Source organism: Geotrypetes seraphini, chromosome 4 (assembly GCF_902459505.1).
Source record: "Geotrypetes seraphini chromosome 4, aGeoSer1.1, whole genome shotgun sequence".
Classification (NCBI taxonomy): Eukaryota; Metazoa; Chordata; class Amphibia; order Gymnophiona; family Dermophiidae; genus Geotrypetes; species Geotrypetes seraphini.
Genome location: NC_047087.1, coordinates 131,499,185 through 131,516,451, shown reverse-complemented (window position 1 = coordinate 131,516,451; position 17,267 = coordinate 131,499,185). Strand labels below are relative to the sequence as shown.

At 43.6% G+C, this 17,267-nt stretch overlaps 1 protein-coding gene across 4 annotated transcripts in view; it reads left to right on the top strand.

Annotated features, from left to right (window-relative positions):
* RIPK4 (receptor interacting serine/threonine kinase 4) overlaps positions 1–17,267 on the top strand; it is a 103,387-nt gene that overhangs the window by 72,049 nt on the left and 14,071 nt on the right. For 3 of the 4 annotated variants that reach the window (XM_033942308.1, XM_033942310.1, XM_033942311.1), the window contains exons 3-7: positions 2,853–3,001; positions 4,873–4,922; positions 7,402–7,560; positions 12,909–13,003; positions 16,965–17,223. In XM_033942308.1, coding sequence (XP_033798199.1) covers positions 2,853–3,001; positions 4,873–4,922; positions 7,402–7,560; positions 12,909–13,003; positions 16,965–17,223 — 712 coding nt within the window. The remainder of the gene's footprint in view (positions 1–2,852; positions 3,002–4,872; positions 4,923–7,401; positions 7,561–12,908; positions 13,004–16,964; positions 17,224–17,267) is intronic. The other variant, XM_033942309.1, reaches the window with a different exon arrangement.

Here is a 17,267-nt window from a genome sequence, read left to right as displayed (position 1 = left end):
CCCTGCACTACATTACGGGCAGGAGGGATCCCAGGCCCTCCTGCCCTCGACGCAAACCCCCCTCCCCCCAACGACCGCCCCCCCCAAGAACCTCCGACCGCCCCCCCAGCCGACCCGCGACCCCCCTGGCCGACCCCCACGACACCCCCAACCCCCTTCCCCGTACCTTTCTGTAGTTGCCCGGACAGACGCGAGCCAAACCCGCCTGTCCGGCAGGCAGCCAACGACGGAATGAGGCCGGATTGGCCCATCCGTCCCAAAGCTCCGCCTACTGGTGGGGCCTAAGGCGCCTGGGCCAATCAGAATAGGCCCGGGAGCCTTAGGTCCCTCCTGGGGGCAGGGCCTGAGGCACATGGTCGGGTTGGGCCCATGTGCCTCAGGCCCCGCCCCCAGGAGGGACCTAAGGCTCCCGGGCCTATTCTGATTGGCCCAGGCGCCTTAGGCCCCACCAGTAGGCGGAGCTTTGGGACGGATGGGCCAATCCGGCCTCATTCCGTCGTTGGCTGCCTGCCGGACAGGCGGGTTTGGCTCCTGTCTGTCCGGCCAACTACAGAAAGGTACGGGGAAGGGGGTTGGGGGTGTCGTGGGGGTCGGCCAGGGGGGTCGCGGGTCGGCTGGGGGGCGGTCGGAGGTTCTTGGGGGGGGCGGTCGTGGGGGGGAGGGGGGGTTTGCGTCGAGGGCAGGAGGGCCTGGGATCCCTCCTGCCCGTAATGTAGTGCGGGGTGGGGTTAGGGGGTCGCTGTGGCCAGGAGGACTTGGGCTCCCTCCTGGCCCGATCGTGTCGGGGAGTCGGGGGGGCAAGAGGGCTTGGGCTCCCTCTTGCCCCGATCGTGTCGGGGAGTCGGGGGGGCAAGAGGGCTTGAGCTCCCTCTTGCCCCGATCGTGTCGGGGAGTCGGGGGGGGCAAGAGGGCTTGGGCTCCCTCTTGCCCCGATCGTGTCGGGGAGTCGGGGGGGCAAGAGGGCTTGAGCTCCCTCTTGCCCCGATCGTTTCGGGGAGTCGGGGGGGCAAGAGGGAGCCAGGCGGAGAGAGGGCAGTTAAGCGCAGTGCCTGCGCGGAAGGATGCAGCTCGGGCGACTTCGTTGTGTGAAACGAAGTTCGTTGTACGAATCAAGACATAAAGTTCGTTGTGCGCAGCGTTCGCTGTGCGAGGCGTCCGTTATGCGAGGCACCACTGTACTTTTGAAAATTATTATCCACTCTCCCCCCCCTCCCCCCCCCCCCCCCCCCCACACACACACATTCACTTATTTGTCCTTTTCATGCAAGATTGGTGAAATGGCTCATTATTTTCTAGTGGCTCTCAATTTCTTAAGCAAATGCCCCACAGCTCTCCCAGATGTAGCAGGACTACTTGTGGATGTTGAGCAAGAGACATAGAAACATGATGGCAGATGAAGGCCAAATGGCCCATGTAGTGTGCCCATCCGCAGTAACCATTATCTCTTTCTCTCTCAGAGATCCCACGTGCCTATCCCAGACACCATGGCTATTTCTAAGGAATCAATTGTGGCAGGAGCAGTGGCACATTTGCTGCTGGACTACCAGAATCGCATCAGTCCCTATTGGCAGGGGTGGCCCTATACTGAGGCCAACTGAGGCGGAGGCATCAGGCAGTACTCTTCTAGGAGTGACATCCTGCTGCCTGCCCACCAGCCTTCCTGCCCATCTGTTACATTTATTGCAATCCTTCCCCAGCATCTCTCCTTGCATTCTCTCCCCCTCACAGAAATCTCCCTTCCTCAACCCCCCCCCCCTCTCTCTGATCTACTAGAGGTTCTTATGGTCCTCTTCTGTACCTAGCTCGGAGGACCAAGTATTTTTTTTGTTTTTGTTTTTATAACTCCTGGTAGAGGGCTTCCAGTACACTCCTGAGTCCTCTTTAAATGTGCCTGCTTAGCCTTCAAGATCCTACAGGGCATCCTTCCTCCCGTCATCCCTCTCTTTTGGAACTCCTCAAACCCCAACTCCACCAGACCCTCCCAAAAACTGAAACTATCATTCCCCTCTACAAAAGGAATATCCCGCGCAGGAAAACTTGGAACATTGTGAGCCTTCGGGACAGTAAGGGAATTTTTTAAGTACCTTCTTACTTCTCATTTATAATCTTAATGTATATTTTCTTCAAACCGCTTAGAATCTAAAGGATATAGCGGTATATAAGAAATAAATTACATTACATCCCTCCCCTTTAGAATCACAGAATAACCTCATATCCCCGCTCAGAAATTCAAGCTCCTTCCAATCCTTCCGCAAACACTTGAAAACTTGGCTTTTTTCAAAAATCTAATCACCTTCCGCTCTCTGGTACCCTTGTCCCTCTCTATCTTCTTAGTTCCTCTCCTATAACCCTTCATTGTAGTTCCTTTCTATCTTAACTCTGTAAATCGTGCCGAGCTCTACGCTCGAGGAGATGGCGCGGTATACAAACCCAAGGTTTAGTTTAGTTTAGAGGTACCTATCTCAAAGAGTTTATCTGGCATTCTGGACTGTTGTGAGTAAGACCAGAGTTATGTCTCTTTTAAACCCAGATCTTACTAGATGCCTGGACTATGTTCTTTATCAAATTCCATAGTTTGGATTGAATTGAATATACAAAAAATACCCTTTTTTTCCAATTTGTTTTAAATTACTACTTACTAATCTTATGGAATTTTCTCAGGTACCTGTTTCTTATTCCATCCTCTGTTCTCTATAAAAATGCCTGTTCTAGCATGTTTTCCTAATACTATGACAGTAGGAAGTAAAAGAAGGGCAGGAGAGAGGAAGAAGGAAAATGGAAATATTTGGAGGATCTGCATGATTGGAAATGAAATCAATTCCATGAGCTAACCTTGTCAATTCTTTCCGCAGATTTCTGACTTTGGATTGGCAAAGTGGAATGGCTTGTCGCACTCCCATGACATCAGTATAGATGGTCTTTGCGGGACCATTGCGTACTTGCCCCCAGAGCGCATCAAGGAGAAAAACCGGTGTTTCGAGACCAAGCATGACGTGTACAGGTTAGGGTAAAATTTTAGTATACATGATGAGTAACCCTCTACTGCAAGAGCATATATTACCATGGGCCATTACACATCATGTGCAATAGAATTGGGAAGAGGAATATGCAAATTCAGACAAACTGGGATCAAGTATAACTAACACAGAATTTATGGTGACTAATTGTTTTATGTTCCCAACCTGGATAATTCTCAGGTTTTCCTTCCTGGAGTGTTTTACTCTTTGAATAGCACAAAGAAACAAAAATGTCCCCCTAATGTTATAAAGAGCTTGTTGCCCCTGGGTTGTAGTCGGGCATTTGTGAATCCTGGGATGATATGAATCACAGACCTATGAGTTAAAGAAGCTATTGGAACTTGTAGATTTGTAAATCTATCCTCACCAATGACTCTCACATTGAGGAAGTTGCTTACTCTGACTCAATGTGACCCAGAGACATGGCAGCATTTCTTTTTGCCGGAGTTTATTTGGCAGTTAAGCATAATTATGTGCCAAAGTCCACTGAGAGAAAAATAAATGTACTCCTGATTTATTATATGTTGTCAGTCTATCACAAGAAGGGAGACTGTGGAAAACAGTCACAAGCAGATTAAATCATGAGAAAATACCATGGGCCTTTGAGTCTCTGCTTCTTTAGAGACTGACTAGAATAGTGCTTTCCCTAAACTTTGAAGCAAGATGCTTAGTGACATTAACTAGTAATGCAAAGATGTTGCAGCTGTGTTGACCTGCAAGCAGGGCAGGTTTATCCCTTTTGTGAGTCCTAAACTTACTATTTGTACTATTGGGCTCCCCATTGCAATATACTGTAACTGCATTTGAAAACTCCCACAAATAAGGCCACACATAGGGCTGACTGCAGAAGAGAACTATTTGGGGGGGGGGGAAGGGGGAAGGGGAAGCAGCAAGTAAGAAACATTATTCTGACACCTGACTGGAGGACAATGCACAGGGGATGACGAGAATAGAAAAACTTTTGCTGGTAGCAGTGACTCTGATCCCCTGCCCTCATTCTTTCTGCTAGCGGCTGTTATATCAGGACAAAATCTGCCTTTGGGAGCCATTAAATTATACATTTTGAAAGGGTCTTGCCTAAATATTTTGGGCCCTAGGCATGTACCTAGTTTTCTTATACCTTAATCCTACCGTGGTGACACCTTTTTAATGGACCAATAAAAAGATGTATTCCGTGAGCAGCTTCAAATTAATTAGCTCTGGAGAGATGAAACTCCTATCTTATTTTCATACATCTCATGCCTCTGATGTGCGAAATTTTCCATTGTTTCACTTTTCAGATCTGTAGATTTCTGTATAATCCTTGAATCATAGACTTATTCATAACCAAGTGATCACATGATTAATGATTTTTGTTAAAAATGTGATGGCATCTGCCAGATATCTATAGAAAGTTTCAAATTATGCATTTTAAAGAAAAGAGCTATCATCTCTCTTTTTATTTTTTATTATTATTGTGAACTAAGACAAAGCTCTGCAGGATTTCTATGGAAAACATATTATCACCTATGTGCCTGACCCTGGTTATGCAAGTGGTTCTAGGAATTTCCTGTACTTACCGGTAGTCTGAATTCTCTTTCTTTTTAATGTTTTCATTTGCTCCCCTCTTCTACGAAATCGCGCTAGCAGTTTCTAGCATGGGGAGCTGCGCTGAATGGCTCCCGCTGCTCCCGCCGCTCATTGTAGAAGAGGGGGTTAGTTTTGAATAGACAATATAGCTGCTTTAAACTAGGCCAAGGATTTTTTTTCCTTCACCTCTCTGTGATTTATTGGCATTTCATTTACCTTATAAAAAACTCCTTTAAAATTAAGTCTTTAATACTGGTTTGTATGTTTGTTTGTTTTTTAATTACAGTTTTGCCATAGTAATGTGGGGAATTCTTACACAGAAGAAGCCCTTTTCAGGTAATATCTGCTTTTTTTTTCCTTATGATACATTTAGAAGACACTTTTCTATAAAAGATTGCCCAAATGTGGCTGCTGAAATACTGAGCATTGAGTAGGAATTCTGTATTGGTATCTGGGTGCTCAGATCCCATAGAGCTTAAGTCAGCGATTGTGCAATTACATTTAGGTACCAGGTCCGGCTTTACCTATGAACCAGGTGATAGTCTGGTCCAAGAAGCCAGCACTAAAAGGCGCCAAATGCCCAGGGCTGTGACGTCACCAGCCCATAAGTTATGTTATCTTGCATCTTTTCTCCTCCTCCGTCTCCTGACACTGCTACCTGGTCCCAGCAGGGTGTGGCTTTATGGATCAGCATCAGTTTCGGAGGAGGAAGTGCAGCACTTCCCCCTCTGGCCTGTGAAATTGCATTCTGCTGGGACCAGGAAGTAGTGTTGGAGGAGGAAACTGGCTGGGGGCAGGACCAAGGGGCAGGATGGGTCATGGATAATGTGGCCATTTATTTTTTTCATCAAAACGGGACATCTACTGATTTTCAGTCCCGCCCCCAGTTTCTTCCATTCATTTTTCATGTATACACAATATCTTATTGATTCATAATGGTAACCATAAAAAATTTTTAAAAACCTCACAAAGCACACCGTATGCAGAAAAAAATGTTAATTTATATTCGGGGTTTTTTTCATAGAGGTCAAGACAGATGACTTTAAAATATACAATATCACCTCAGTAACAACTATAGACAAATATAGTGCAAAATATAGACGGCAGATATAAATTCTCAAAACTGACATTTTGATCACTAAATTGAAGATAAAATCATTTTTCCTACCTTTGTTGTCTGGTGAGTCTCGTGTTGCACTTCCTTCTAACTGTGCATCCTTTCTTTTTCATTTCTTTCTTTATTTCTCTCTCCCTGATCCCCCCCCTTTTTTTCATTCTCCCTGTGCCCCCTCTTTTCTTTCTGTCTGTCTCGCTATCCCCCTTCTGTCTTTCTGTCTGTCTCGCTGCCCCTCTTCTATCTCGCTGTTGCCCTTCTGTCTTTCTCTCTTCCTGGCCCCCCTCCCCCCACGCCATAGATGAAAATTTCTCCCTGCTGCCGATGCAGTAACAGGGTGAGGCGAGTGCAGCAACGGCTCAACATCTGGCCCAGAAGCCTTCACCCGACATCAATTCTGATGTTGGAGAGGAAGTTCCGGGCCAGCCAATCGCTGCCTGGGTGGCCCGGAACTTCCTCTCCGGCGTCAGAATTGATGTCGGGGAAAAGGTTTCTGGGCTGGCCGTTGTGCAGTCGCTGCACTCGTCTCGCCTGGCCCTATTGCTGCGTCAGCAACAGGGAGAGAGCCCAGGCGATTGCCTGTTCCGTTGTCCCCAGCTTTGGGACGCTTTCTCTGAAACGGGATATTTTGGCGTCCCGAAGTTGTGCATGGGGGACAACAGAACAGGGGATCTAAAAATGGGACATATGGTCACATTAGTCATGGACCATGGGGTGGGATATGAGCTGGGGCACCATAATCTCTTATGCCGGCTCTGTTAGGCATTATCCTTAAGCTTCACTAAATTTGTACCTTGAATTGTAAATCCAAAAGCATATAACCTTGCAGAATACCAGTAACCACTGTAACAACATGGGCTGAAAAGTGCCAGATATTTTTCAGCACGTGGTGTTGCAACAGTTGCACAGTTTTGATTTACAATTCACAGTACAAAATTTAGCAGAGCTTGCTGAATTTTTTTTTTGCTGAGGACAGTATATGCCAAATCAAATGCTGATGAGCCTACACTAGGAATTTGAAAGTGTCCTGTTCATCTGAAATATGGCCCGTGTCTTGTTATTTTGAATATACTTGTTAGATTTTTGAGCACTGTCGGTATATATGTATTGTCACCTCCCCTATTTGTTGTGCTTTGCTGCAAAATGTGGTTTGTTCTTCTGTCCCTTTTTAGCATTTTAGCATCTAACTAACAGAAAAGTATAAGTAATTCACCTTATGTGGGACCTGACCCATGCCCCCACCCCCTAGCAGCTTTAATCTACATTTGCCCGGGTTTTGGAAAACCCCCGATGAGCTCTGGCTGCTTTTGGAGGCTTCTGAGCCTGCGCAGATAACGTTGCACACATCCATACATGTTCCAAGCCATGCAGGCACAGCTGGTGCTTATCTGGAAGAAGAGAGGAAGCTTTATGGGGAGGGCTGGGGGACAGAATGGGTGGATCTAGAGGCAAAATGGGGTGGGGCTGGAGGCGGAATAGGGAAGGGTCGTGTCCGGGATTTCCCAGAGAAAAATATGGAAACCCTACCCTAGGGGTCCTTTTAGTAAGTGTGCTATCTGTGAAGGCCAAATAGGCACCTATTTTATAAAGACACACAGGTGCCTATGTGACTATCAAATAGTAGTGGCAAAGGTCATGTACATGAGGAATGATTATACTTTTAAATTTTAGTAATCTAATACCTCTATTCTTGTTTTGTAGAAGAAAAGAATATTTTGTTTATCATGGTCAAAGTTGTAAGCAACCAGCGCCCAGAATTATCAGCACTGCCCAAGTCCCGACCTAAGGAATGCAGCATCCTGATAAAATTGATGCAGAGATGCTGGCATGAAAACCCTGACAAACGGCCCTCGTTTCAAGGTATGGTAAAAGCAAATTACAGAATTCTAGGCAAATTATTAGATTTATATCAAAATGATAATTTGCGCATGATATTTTAAAATCAAAATGGGGAGGAAAAAAATTGTAATGGTTAGAATTTTGGACAGTGAGTCGGCAACTGTTGGAAAATCAGTTTGATTCCGCTCTGTCACTAAGGAATATAATGGGTATCCTTAGTGGTTAGCGTGCACTTGTACACATGAATGCATTAGCATGCACTAACATGCTTAGTGCCCTTTGAATTCCCTCTTAATATTTGACCTTGGAACAAGTCCTTTTAACTCCCTTTTGCTTCATTTCTAACTCTGTTCTGCTACCATGTGACATAGGGGCATGTTACTTTTATCTTTGGGGGGAAGGCTGGTTCAGATCTGATTGAGATTCTTTTTAAAATTAGGGGGTCCTTCTATCAAGCTGCGGTAGGGGTTTAACGCGCGTAATACCACGCATTAAACCGCCTGCTGCGCTAGCCACTAATGCCGGCATTGAGCCGGCGTTGGTTTTTTTTGCCGGCCGCGGGAGTTAGCACGTGATGAAATGTCCGACGCATTAACCCCGCTAGCGCGGCTTGATAAAAGGACCCCTAGATCTTGGTGTTGTCTGCGTATTCTAACTCCATGATGGTTCATGCTTCTCAGTCTGATAGAGATCCATTTTTTTGTAATGCCACTAACTACTTGGTAATTTTGCAGAGAAAACTCTGGATGTATGTGTATTTTCCTGTAGCTTAAGTCTTCAGTATCAATCAGTGGGGTGGCACCTGGTGGTGATTATGGTTCTAGCCCCAGGAGTTTTCCTAGCCCTAACTAGACCAGACTAAAGTAGTATGAGCATGAAAACATTTGCATTTTCTCTCTTGTGCTATCCAACCGAAATATTAGTCTCATAGGCACGTATCACAGTTCCTGCTGCACCTGGGATAATTGTACACATGAGCTTTGCAGTGGATCACTGATGCACAGTAGTTATAAAAGTTGCCTCTGCAGTATTATCAGTTCCAGCTGGCCCAAGGAGCAGGAGCCAGATTTGGGAATTAAAATATTGAAATTCTATGCCGGAACATGCAGGATAGCCTGGATGGCATGTAGAGAGCTTCACAGGAATGGGGATAGCAAGAATCCAGTGGAGTCGTCATCACGGGTATGAAAGAAGTTGCCATGGGATTTCCTTGGGAGTTTAGTCATCTCAGGTGACTGCAGAATGAGGCTTGGCATGCACAGAGAGGCAGCTGGAACACCAGACTTAAAGGGGGCATAATCAGAACTTTGAAACGTCCAAAAACCCGCCTAAGTCAGCATTTGGATGTCACAATAACAGGGATGTCCATGTGCTGATAATCAAAACCAGCTTTCTGGATGTTCAGCAGCACTTCTAAGCCGTTGTGCGTCCAGTGCTCAAAAGGGCATGTTGAGAGGTGTGTTATGGGCGGGCATTGGGCAGGCTTAGACCTGGACATCCTGAGGGAATAACTGAAGCTAGTTACACCTGTTTTAGTTGTGTCTAAGTTCTCTAAAGGTGCCCAAACTAACAAGACTACTGGAGGGTTTAAGGCGTGACCCTCTTTTACTCTCCCAGGGGTCATGACCTCCTCCCATTACCCAAATAGGACCTCCCCACATCCCCCTGACATCCTAGTAATAATAATAATAACAGGACCATGAAGTTCTATGCGGTTTACAATGATTAAAAGATGCTACAGATTGAGTGGAATTAACAGTTAAAAGCTAGTGATTAACATCTCTAGGGATCAGTTATTGTGGAATAAGATTGTGCAGGTTAGTTGCCTAAATACTTCAGGATATGTTTTTAGGCGTTTCCTAAATTCCCCATAAGTAGTAGACGTAAGCAATTGTTCTAGATCTTTACCCCATAATGCTGCCTGATGTGAGAAAAGATGTTGTTGATGCCTTTTAAATTTACATCCTGTAACCGGTGGAGAAACATAGTTCAGATGTGAGCTTCTCTTATGTCTGTTGGCTGAGAAAGAGAAAAGGTCAGTTATATATTTAGGGGCTAAACCGAATAGTACCTTAAAACAAAAACAACCAAACTTAAATTTCACACGTGCCTCCATCGGCAGCCAATGCAGAAGTTGGGTGGAAGGTGTTACATAATCAAACTTCTTTAACCCGAAAATCAGTTTGACCGCTGCATTTTGCACCAGTTGTAGTTGCCGCATAACATGTTATGGAATGCTCTTCCAGAAAATGTTCATCAAATTTCTTCATTTTTACTTTTCTGTAAATTTTTGAAGGCTTATTCCTTTCATAGGGATTTCTTTAAATCTGTGATGGGTTATGATGTTATCAGAATTTGATATTATTGTTTTATCTATGTTTTGAAAAATTTGATCATTGTTTTTGGTTTGTTTGTTTTTTAATGACTTGTGTGATTATGTATTTTGTGGAAGTTTAAGAATTGCATGTTAGAATTTTAAGATCAGGGTATGTTTGTTCACCTGTTTGCGTTTTCTTTTATATCCTACATAGGTTTTTGGTTATGAGGGATATGAATGTTTAAATAAATAAATAATGACCCTGGTACTTTAGATTGTGAGCCCACCAGGACAGATAGGGGTTATGCTTGAGTGCTGCTTAGATAATTTTGATAGGCGGTATATACATTTTTTTTCTTCTCCCTGCCAATTCATTTAATCTTGGCAGGGGAATCCACCATCAGCTGAGCTGGCAGGACTGCACCGAAACCGGCTGAACTGACGGGGATTCCCCTGCCGCAATCAGAAAAGATAGTTGGGTACATCTGCAAAACTTGCTTTTGTGTGTTTTTCATATGGATGTTTTTATTTTTGAAAATGGCCAAAAAAGATAGACGTTTAAGGACCAAAACATCTACGTAGGTCATTTTCAAAAATAAATGATAAACGTCTGGCTGTTTTGAAAATGGACATTTTTTCAAAACATCCAGATTAGACTTAGACGTCCTATCGAAAATACCCCTCCATGGTTTGAAGCACTCATTTGTATTTGTGAATACCATCTGAAAAACCCACTGGAGGCTGTTGGGGTTGGGAGGAAACAGGGCTGACGGCAAGTAAATATTAGTGTTGACTCCTGTGGGTTCAGGTGGGGATGGAATGTATCTTAGTGGGTATAGGTGAGTACAAGTTAGATTTCATTGGGGATGGGTGAAATTTCCAGCCCTAAGCAAACCCTCTAAATGACTTCTTGACCCTCACTGTCATGTGAACACTTCTTGTACTTTGTATTCCACTTGCTTACTCTTGTCCTCCCAAGACAGGGGGGGGGGGGCTAAACACCATGTCTTTCTCCTTCCCATTTCCTTCTAAAAAGTGTTTTTATTTGGAACCAACTTAGTACTGTGTTTCCCCGAAAATAAGACAGTGTCTTATATTCATTTGGGGCCCAAAAAAGGCATTAAGTCTTATTTCCTTTCTCCACATGCAACATCTTTCCATCCCTCTCACCCATCCTCTTATGCCTTCCCTCTGCAGCATCTTTCTATCCCTGCAGCATCTTTCTATCCTGCAGCATCTTTCTATCCCTCCATCCCTCCCATTCCCCTGTGCAGCAGATCCCTTATCCAGCTTCCATCCTTCCCTCGCTTCCATCTCTCGTGCAGCAGAACCCTTGCCCAGCTTCCATCCTTCCATCCCATCCCTTGTGTAGCAGAACCCTTGAGCACCTGCCGCCAAATCCCCGCTGAACTGCTGAACCCCTGCTGACCCTCCATCCTTCCCTCCCAAACCGATCCCCGCCAACCGCAACCATAAATACCTTCTGGCAGAGGAGTGTCGGGCCAGCAGCACTCAGGCTGCTTCGCGGCCTTCTCGCTGGGGCCTTCTGTGTACTGATGACATCACACAGAAGACCCCAGCGAGAAGGCCATGAAGCAGCCTGTGAGTGCTGCTGGCTCGACGCTCCTCTGCCAGAAGGTATTTATGGTCGCGGTTGGCAGGGATCGGTTTGAGAGGGAAGGATGGAGGGTCAGCAGGAATTTGGCAGTTTGGCTGCGCGGCAGGGGCGGGTCGGGGGAAAGCGTGTCTGCCTACGACTAAGGCTCATTATCTGGGGTAGGGCTTATATTAAGACCTACCCTGAAAATCATGCTAGGGCTTATTTTCGGGATAGGTCTTATTTTCGAGGAAACACGGTAATATATAATTGTGTAGGGGAAGGGGAGGGAGGGATTGAGACTTGTATACCGCCTTTTTGTAGTTTTACAATCACACTCAAAGCGGAGAAAGTACCTTTATCACACCGGAGAAATAGGAAAAAAATAGTGTAGCCGACCTCTGGGTTCCACAGTATTTTATTCATACACATAGACTCAACATTTGTGGCCTAACCAGCCTGCATCGGGAGTCTGAACAGAAATGTATTTAGCTGCCCCCTATTTTCTTGAAACATGGATACACTATTAAAGTCATTCTCAATGTGATGGTAATGAGTTCCTAAAAATTGTTTCATGAGAAGAAACTTTTTTATTTCCCCTCATTTCAAGAAAATAGGGAGCAGCTAAATATATTTGAACCTCACGGTATAGCGATATACAAGAAATAAAATAATAATAATTATTATTATTATATTTCTGTTCAGACTCCTGATGTTAGGCCGAAACATGTGCGTGTCGACTCTTTATGTGAATAAATAAAATACTGTGGAACCCAGAGGTTGCCTTAGCTCTAATCAATATGCCGCACACTCCTAAAACTATGATATGCTCTCCTCCATTTGTCTCAGAAATAATAATAATAATAATAACAACAGTTTATATACCGCAGGACCGTGAAGTTCTATGCGGTTTACAATGAATTAGAAAGATTCTACAAATTGAATGGAACGTTCATAGTTAGAGATTAGTGGTTAACAGTTTACAAGATCAGATTTGGGGGTGGGATTGTGATGGAGTCTATTGTCCAGATTCATTACCTAGGTATTTCGAGAACAGGTATGTTTTTAGGTGTTTCCTAAATTCACCATAGTTGTTTGTGTGTGTAATTAGTTTTGTTTGTTTGTGTGTGTGTAATAAGTCTTGTTTGTCTTAACAGATGTGTTAAGGAGTATGGCAGACTGATTATTGGGTAGTGTTTATGTGAACTGGGAATGTGTTTTGTAGATGGAATATGTATAATATGAAATTTTTACCTCGGGGAGGAGTGGGGGAGGGAATGTGTTGATAACATAGTGGGCTTTGTGACCTAGCTGCATGAGCAGAACTGGGAAGATGAGGCGATTTCTGAGTGTTGAATGTGCCCTTATTATGATGTGTATGAGAATCAATGGCTGTTAGCCTGTGCTGCTGACGGCCACCATTTACTGAATGAGTGTCTTGTAATGTCTTAAAAGAAATTACTTCAGAGACAGAGATCCTCTGTGAGAAACCAGAAGTTGGAATGAATGAAGCAGATCAGCGTGGAAACCTCCAAGAAACGGATCCTGAGGTACTTCTCTTTTACTTGGAAGAAAATACTTTAATTCAAAATATTGAACATAAGAGCATAGGAATAGCCTTACTTAGTCATCTAACCCAGTATCCCCCTCTTCACTTGTTTTCACTATTTTGCCCGTCACTGAAGTCAGGCATTTCCCGGATCTCCTCTGAAACCTTTTTTAAAAAGTAGGGTAACATTGGCAACCCTCCAACCTTCAGGTACTACAAATGATTTTAGCGAAAGGTTGCAGATCACTAACAGCAGATCAGCAATTTCATGTTTGAGTTCTATCAGTACCCTGATTTATCACTTTCTTTAACTTGTCAGTTTGGCTTAGTACATCTTCCTGGTTCACCAAAATTTCTTGCAGTTCCTCCACATCACCCTTGAAAACCATTTCCAGTTTAGGTAGATCTCTTAATCTTCTTCCATAAAGACTGAAGCAAAGAATTCATTCAGTCTCTCCGCTATGGCCTTATCCTTCCTGAGCACCCCTTTTGCTCCGTGATCATCCTCATTCAATGGTCCCATGGATTCCCTCACAGGTTTTCTGCTTCTGATGTACCTAAAAAAATTGTTACTATGAGTTTGCCTCTTTGGCAATTTTATCTTCATATTCTTATTTTAGCTTTCTTTATCAATGCTTTGCATCTAACTTGCCAGTGTTTGTTTCTTCTTATTTGGATCCTTTTCCCATTCTTTGAAGGATTTTTGTTTGTTTTAATAGCCTTTTTCACTTCATTTTTTTAACCATGCTGGCTCTCGTTTTCTCTACTTTTCACCTTTGTTGATACATGGAATACATCGGGTCTGGGCTTCTAAAATGGTATTTTTAAATAACATCCACGCCTGGTTTATAGTCCTAACCTTTGACATTGATCCTTTATAGCTTCTTTTTAACCTCTTTCCTCATTTTATTGTAGTCACCCTTTTTGAAAATGCCACAACAGTGGATTTCTTCAGCAACGTCACTCTAGATATCAACTCAAATTTGATCATGTTATGATCACTGTTTCTCAGCAGACCCAACACAGTTACCTCCTGTACTATGTCCTGCATTCCACTAAGGACTAAATCTAAAATAGCTCCCCCTCTTGTCCAAGAAGCAGTTATTTATGTCTAGGAATTTTACCTCCCTAGCACTCCTGATGTAACATTTTGAAATCGCTCGTTATACTGTTGCCCAATTTTCCAGCTTTCCTAATCTTTGAAAACATTTCTTCATCTGTTTGCTTATTCTGTCCCAGGGGACGGTAGTATGACCCTAGCTGTATATTCCTTCCTTTCACACATGGAATTTCTATCCATACGGATTCCACACTTTGTCATGCAGAATGTTTGTTTTGTTTGATTCAATTCCCTCCTTAGTGCAACCCCCTCCAATTTGATCTACTCTATCCTTGCGGTATAATTTGTACCTTGCGGTATAATTTGTACTTAGGTAACAGAGTACCATTGATCGTCCTCCTTTCACTAGGTCTCTGATAAGCCTATTATATCTACCTCATCATTCAGTGCTATATACTCTAACTCTCCTATTTTATTTTTTAGACTTCTAGCATTTGTATATAGACACTTCAAATTGTGTGTTTTTCTTGTGTTTACAGGCTGCTAAGATGACAGGGATAATTTGAGTCCTTTACTCTGTCTTCCTCTTAAACGCTCCTGACTTTCTTTCACCACTATTGAAACCTCTCTATTGGAACTCTAAATATCATGTTTCAATAGTATCCTTCAAGGATATTCCACATTGAATCATCCACTCCTGGGTGACTATCTGCCCCCCTCCCCCACCCCATCTTAGTTTAAAAACTGCTCTATCTCCTTTTAAACGTTAGTGCCAGCAGCCTGGTTCCATCCCAGTTAAGATGGAGTCCATCCTTTTGAAATAGGCTCCCCCTTTCCCAGGTTATTCATTTCCTAACAAACCTAAATCCCTCATCTGTGCACCATCGTCTCAGCCACATATTGAGATTTCAGCACTCTTGTCGGCCCCTTGGGTCCTGTATGTGGAATGGGGAGCATTTCTGAAAATGCTACCCTAGAGGATCTGGATTTCAGCTTTCTACCTAAGAGCCTAAATTTGGCTTCCAGAACCTCCCCCCCATATTGGTACTTACATATACCAAGCCATCTGGCTCCTTCCCAGCACTATTTAAATCCTATCTAAGTGATGTGTGAGGTCCACTACCTGCACACCAGGCAGGCAAGGTGAACAGGCAATCCACATGCCCACTTGCCACCCAGCTATCTACATGCCTAATGATCGAATGCCAACTACAACAGCTGTCCTAACTTTTCCCTCCTGGGCAGAAGTCCCTGGAGATACAGTCTTAGTGCAAGAGGATATTGCATCTCCTGATGGGCAGGTCCTGGCTACAGAATTATTTCCTACTTCACCTTTATAGGAGACCTCCCACCTTCAAGGCAGCACAGGGGCTGCCAGTCTGGAGGTGGGACTTCTCTATAACATACCTGTGGGTCTCCCCTATGTACTTCTCTTTCTCAGCTCCTCCATGTCTGCTACTCTGGCCTTAAGGAAAATGGATTCATTCTGTGAGAGCTAGGAGCTTTTTGCAGCGAGCACCCATATAACTTTTTGCCAACTGAAGCTTGGCCATGTTGCAGCCCTTAGGTCAGCTCTTGACAACTTTTAAACTGGTTTGACAGCTAAATTTCAGTGTTTTGCACAGGACTGGTGCAATTCCATAAAAACACACAAAACTAGACAAAAAGAGGACAATTTTTAAATACCATTAATATAGGGGATACGGCTGGTTTCAAAACATCATCCAAAACAACTTAAGTATGCATGGTTCAAAGTGAAAGTATGTTGTTCAGAAATTTGGGCAAAGCCAAAAGTTACTATAGACTTTGCACAAAAATATACAGTTTTGAAAATTGCCACAAACTTTTAAACAGTAAACATTTTGTTTTGTAGTTATTGTATATACAGTACATAATACAAATAGGTTCTACAGATCTTGTCAGTTTGTTTGAATGTCATCTAATGTTTTTTTGCAAGCATGCTTCATGGAAATAATTTATTTTATATGAATTCTAAAATTTATTGTGAATTATTTGAAAAGACAGGATAAATTTCAAAGTTATTAGCACAGACCCCAATTTCTTGTGGTAGATTTCTAAAAGATGACACATCCTGCAGCAATTATGTGGCATATTTCAAAAATGTGTATACATTTGCAAGTTAAATTTTTGTAAACTTTATTTTCAATTCTATAAAGTCATTTTCTGGTTTTCTGTCCAGTTATTTGCCCCTCCTTGTTTTTGGGGGTTTTTGGGGGGTTTTTTTTGGGGGGGGAGTCCAGAAAAAAGGGATCATCGTCATTGATTCCAGGAAGAGAGGAATGAGAGGGATCAGGGAAAGGAAAAGGATGTGTGTGTGTATGGCAGGGGGGGGGGGAGGAGGAACGACTAGAAGAAAGAAATTGCAGCAGAGAGTAAAAGAGAAGGAGAGGGAGGGATGATCAGGGAGTGGGAGAGAAGAGGAAGGAATTGGAATGGGAAGATAGGGGAATTGGGATAGGGATGGACAATGTAAACAGCCCTCTTTCCTAACACTGATAATTTCCTTTCATTGACACCCTTCAGTATTGCCACTCCTTCTCACAGCTCATGCACATGAACGCACACACACACACACATCTGTTTGTAAGTTGTATAGCATTATTTAGGGGGAAAGCTATCAATGTGGGGTACTATCAACCCAGATGATTATTAACTAGGTCTTGTTACATAAAATGGGATCTGTGCTAACACAGCATAACTTAGTGGTAAAATAATCTGTCATAACGGTAGCCCACATTCATAACTTCCTCAATTTATTATGTGAAAAATACTCTTGCATAATTTACTTAATTCTGTAGCTTTTGATGCATAATACCATGGGGTATAACATTTTATACATTTAATCTAATTTGCTGCACCTATCTCCATTCTTCTGTTGAAGCAGGTGTCTATACCACCCTCTCAGAAATGTGGCTCTGTGCCAGCACTTGACCAGGACTGCAGCCTCTCCCAATTACTCTCTCAGCTGGATTCAGGGCTTTCTCAAAGTCTGCAAGAACCCCAAGATCTCAGCCAGAGTACTTCAGATTCTAAGCTTGGGACCAGCAGCAAGAGACTTTCTGGGGTTTCCTCTGTGGATTCGGCCTTTTCTTCTCGAGGCTCCCTCTCCTTGTCTTTTGAGAGAGAGAATTCTGGTTATGGTAAGCCTTTAGGATTATAAGACAGGCTTTTTGAAATATTGTAC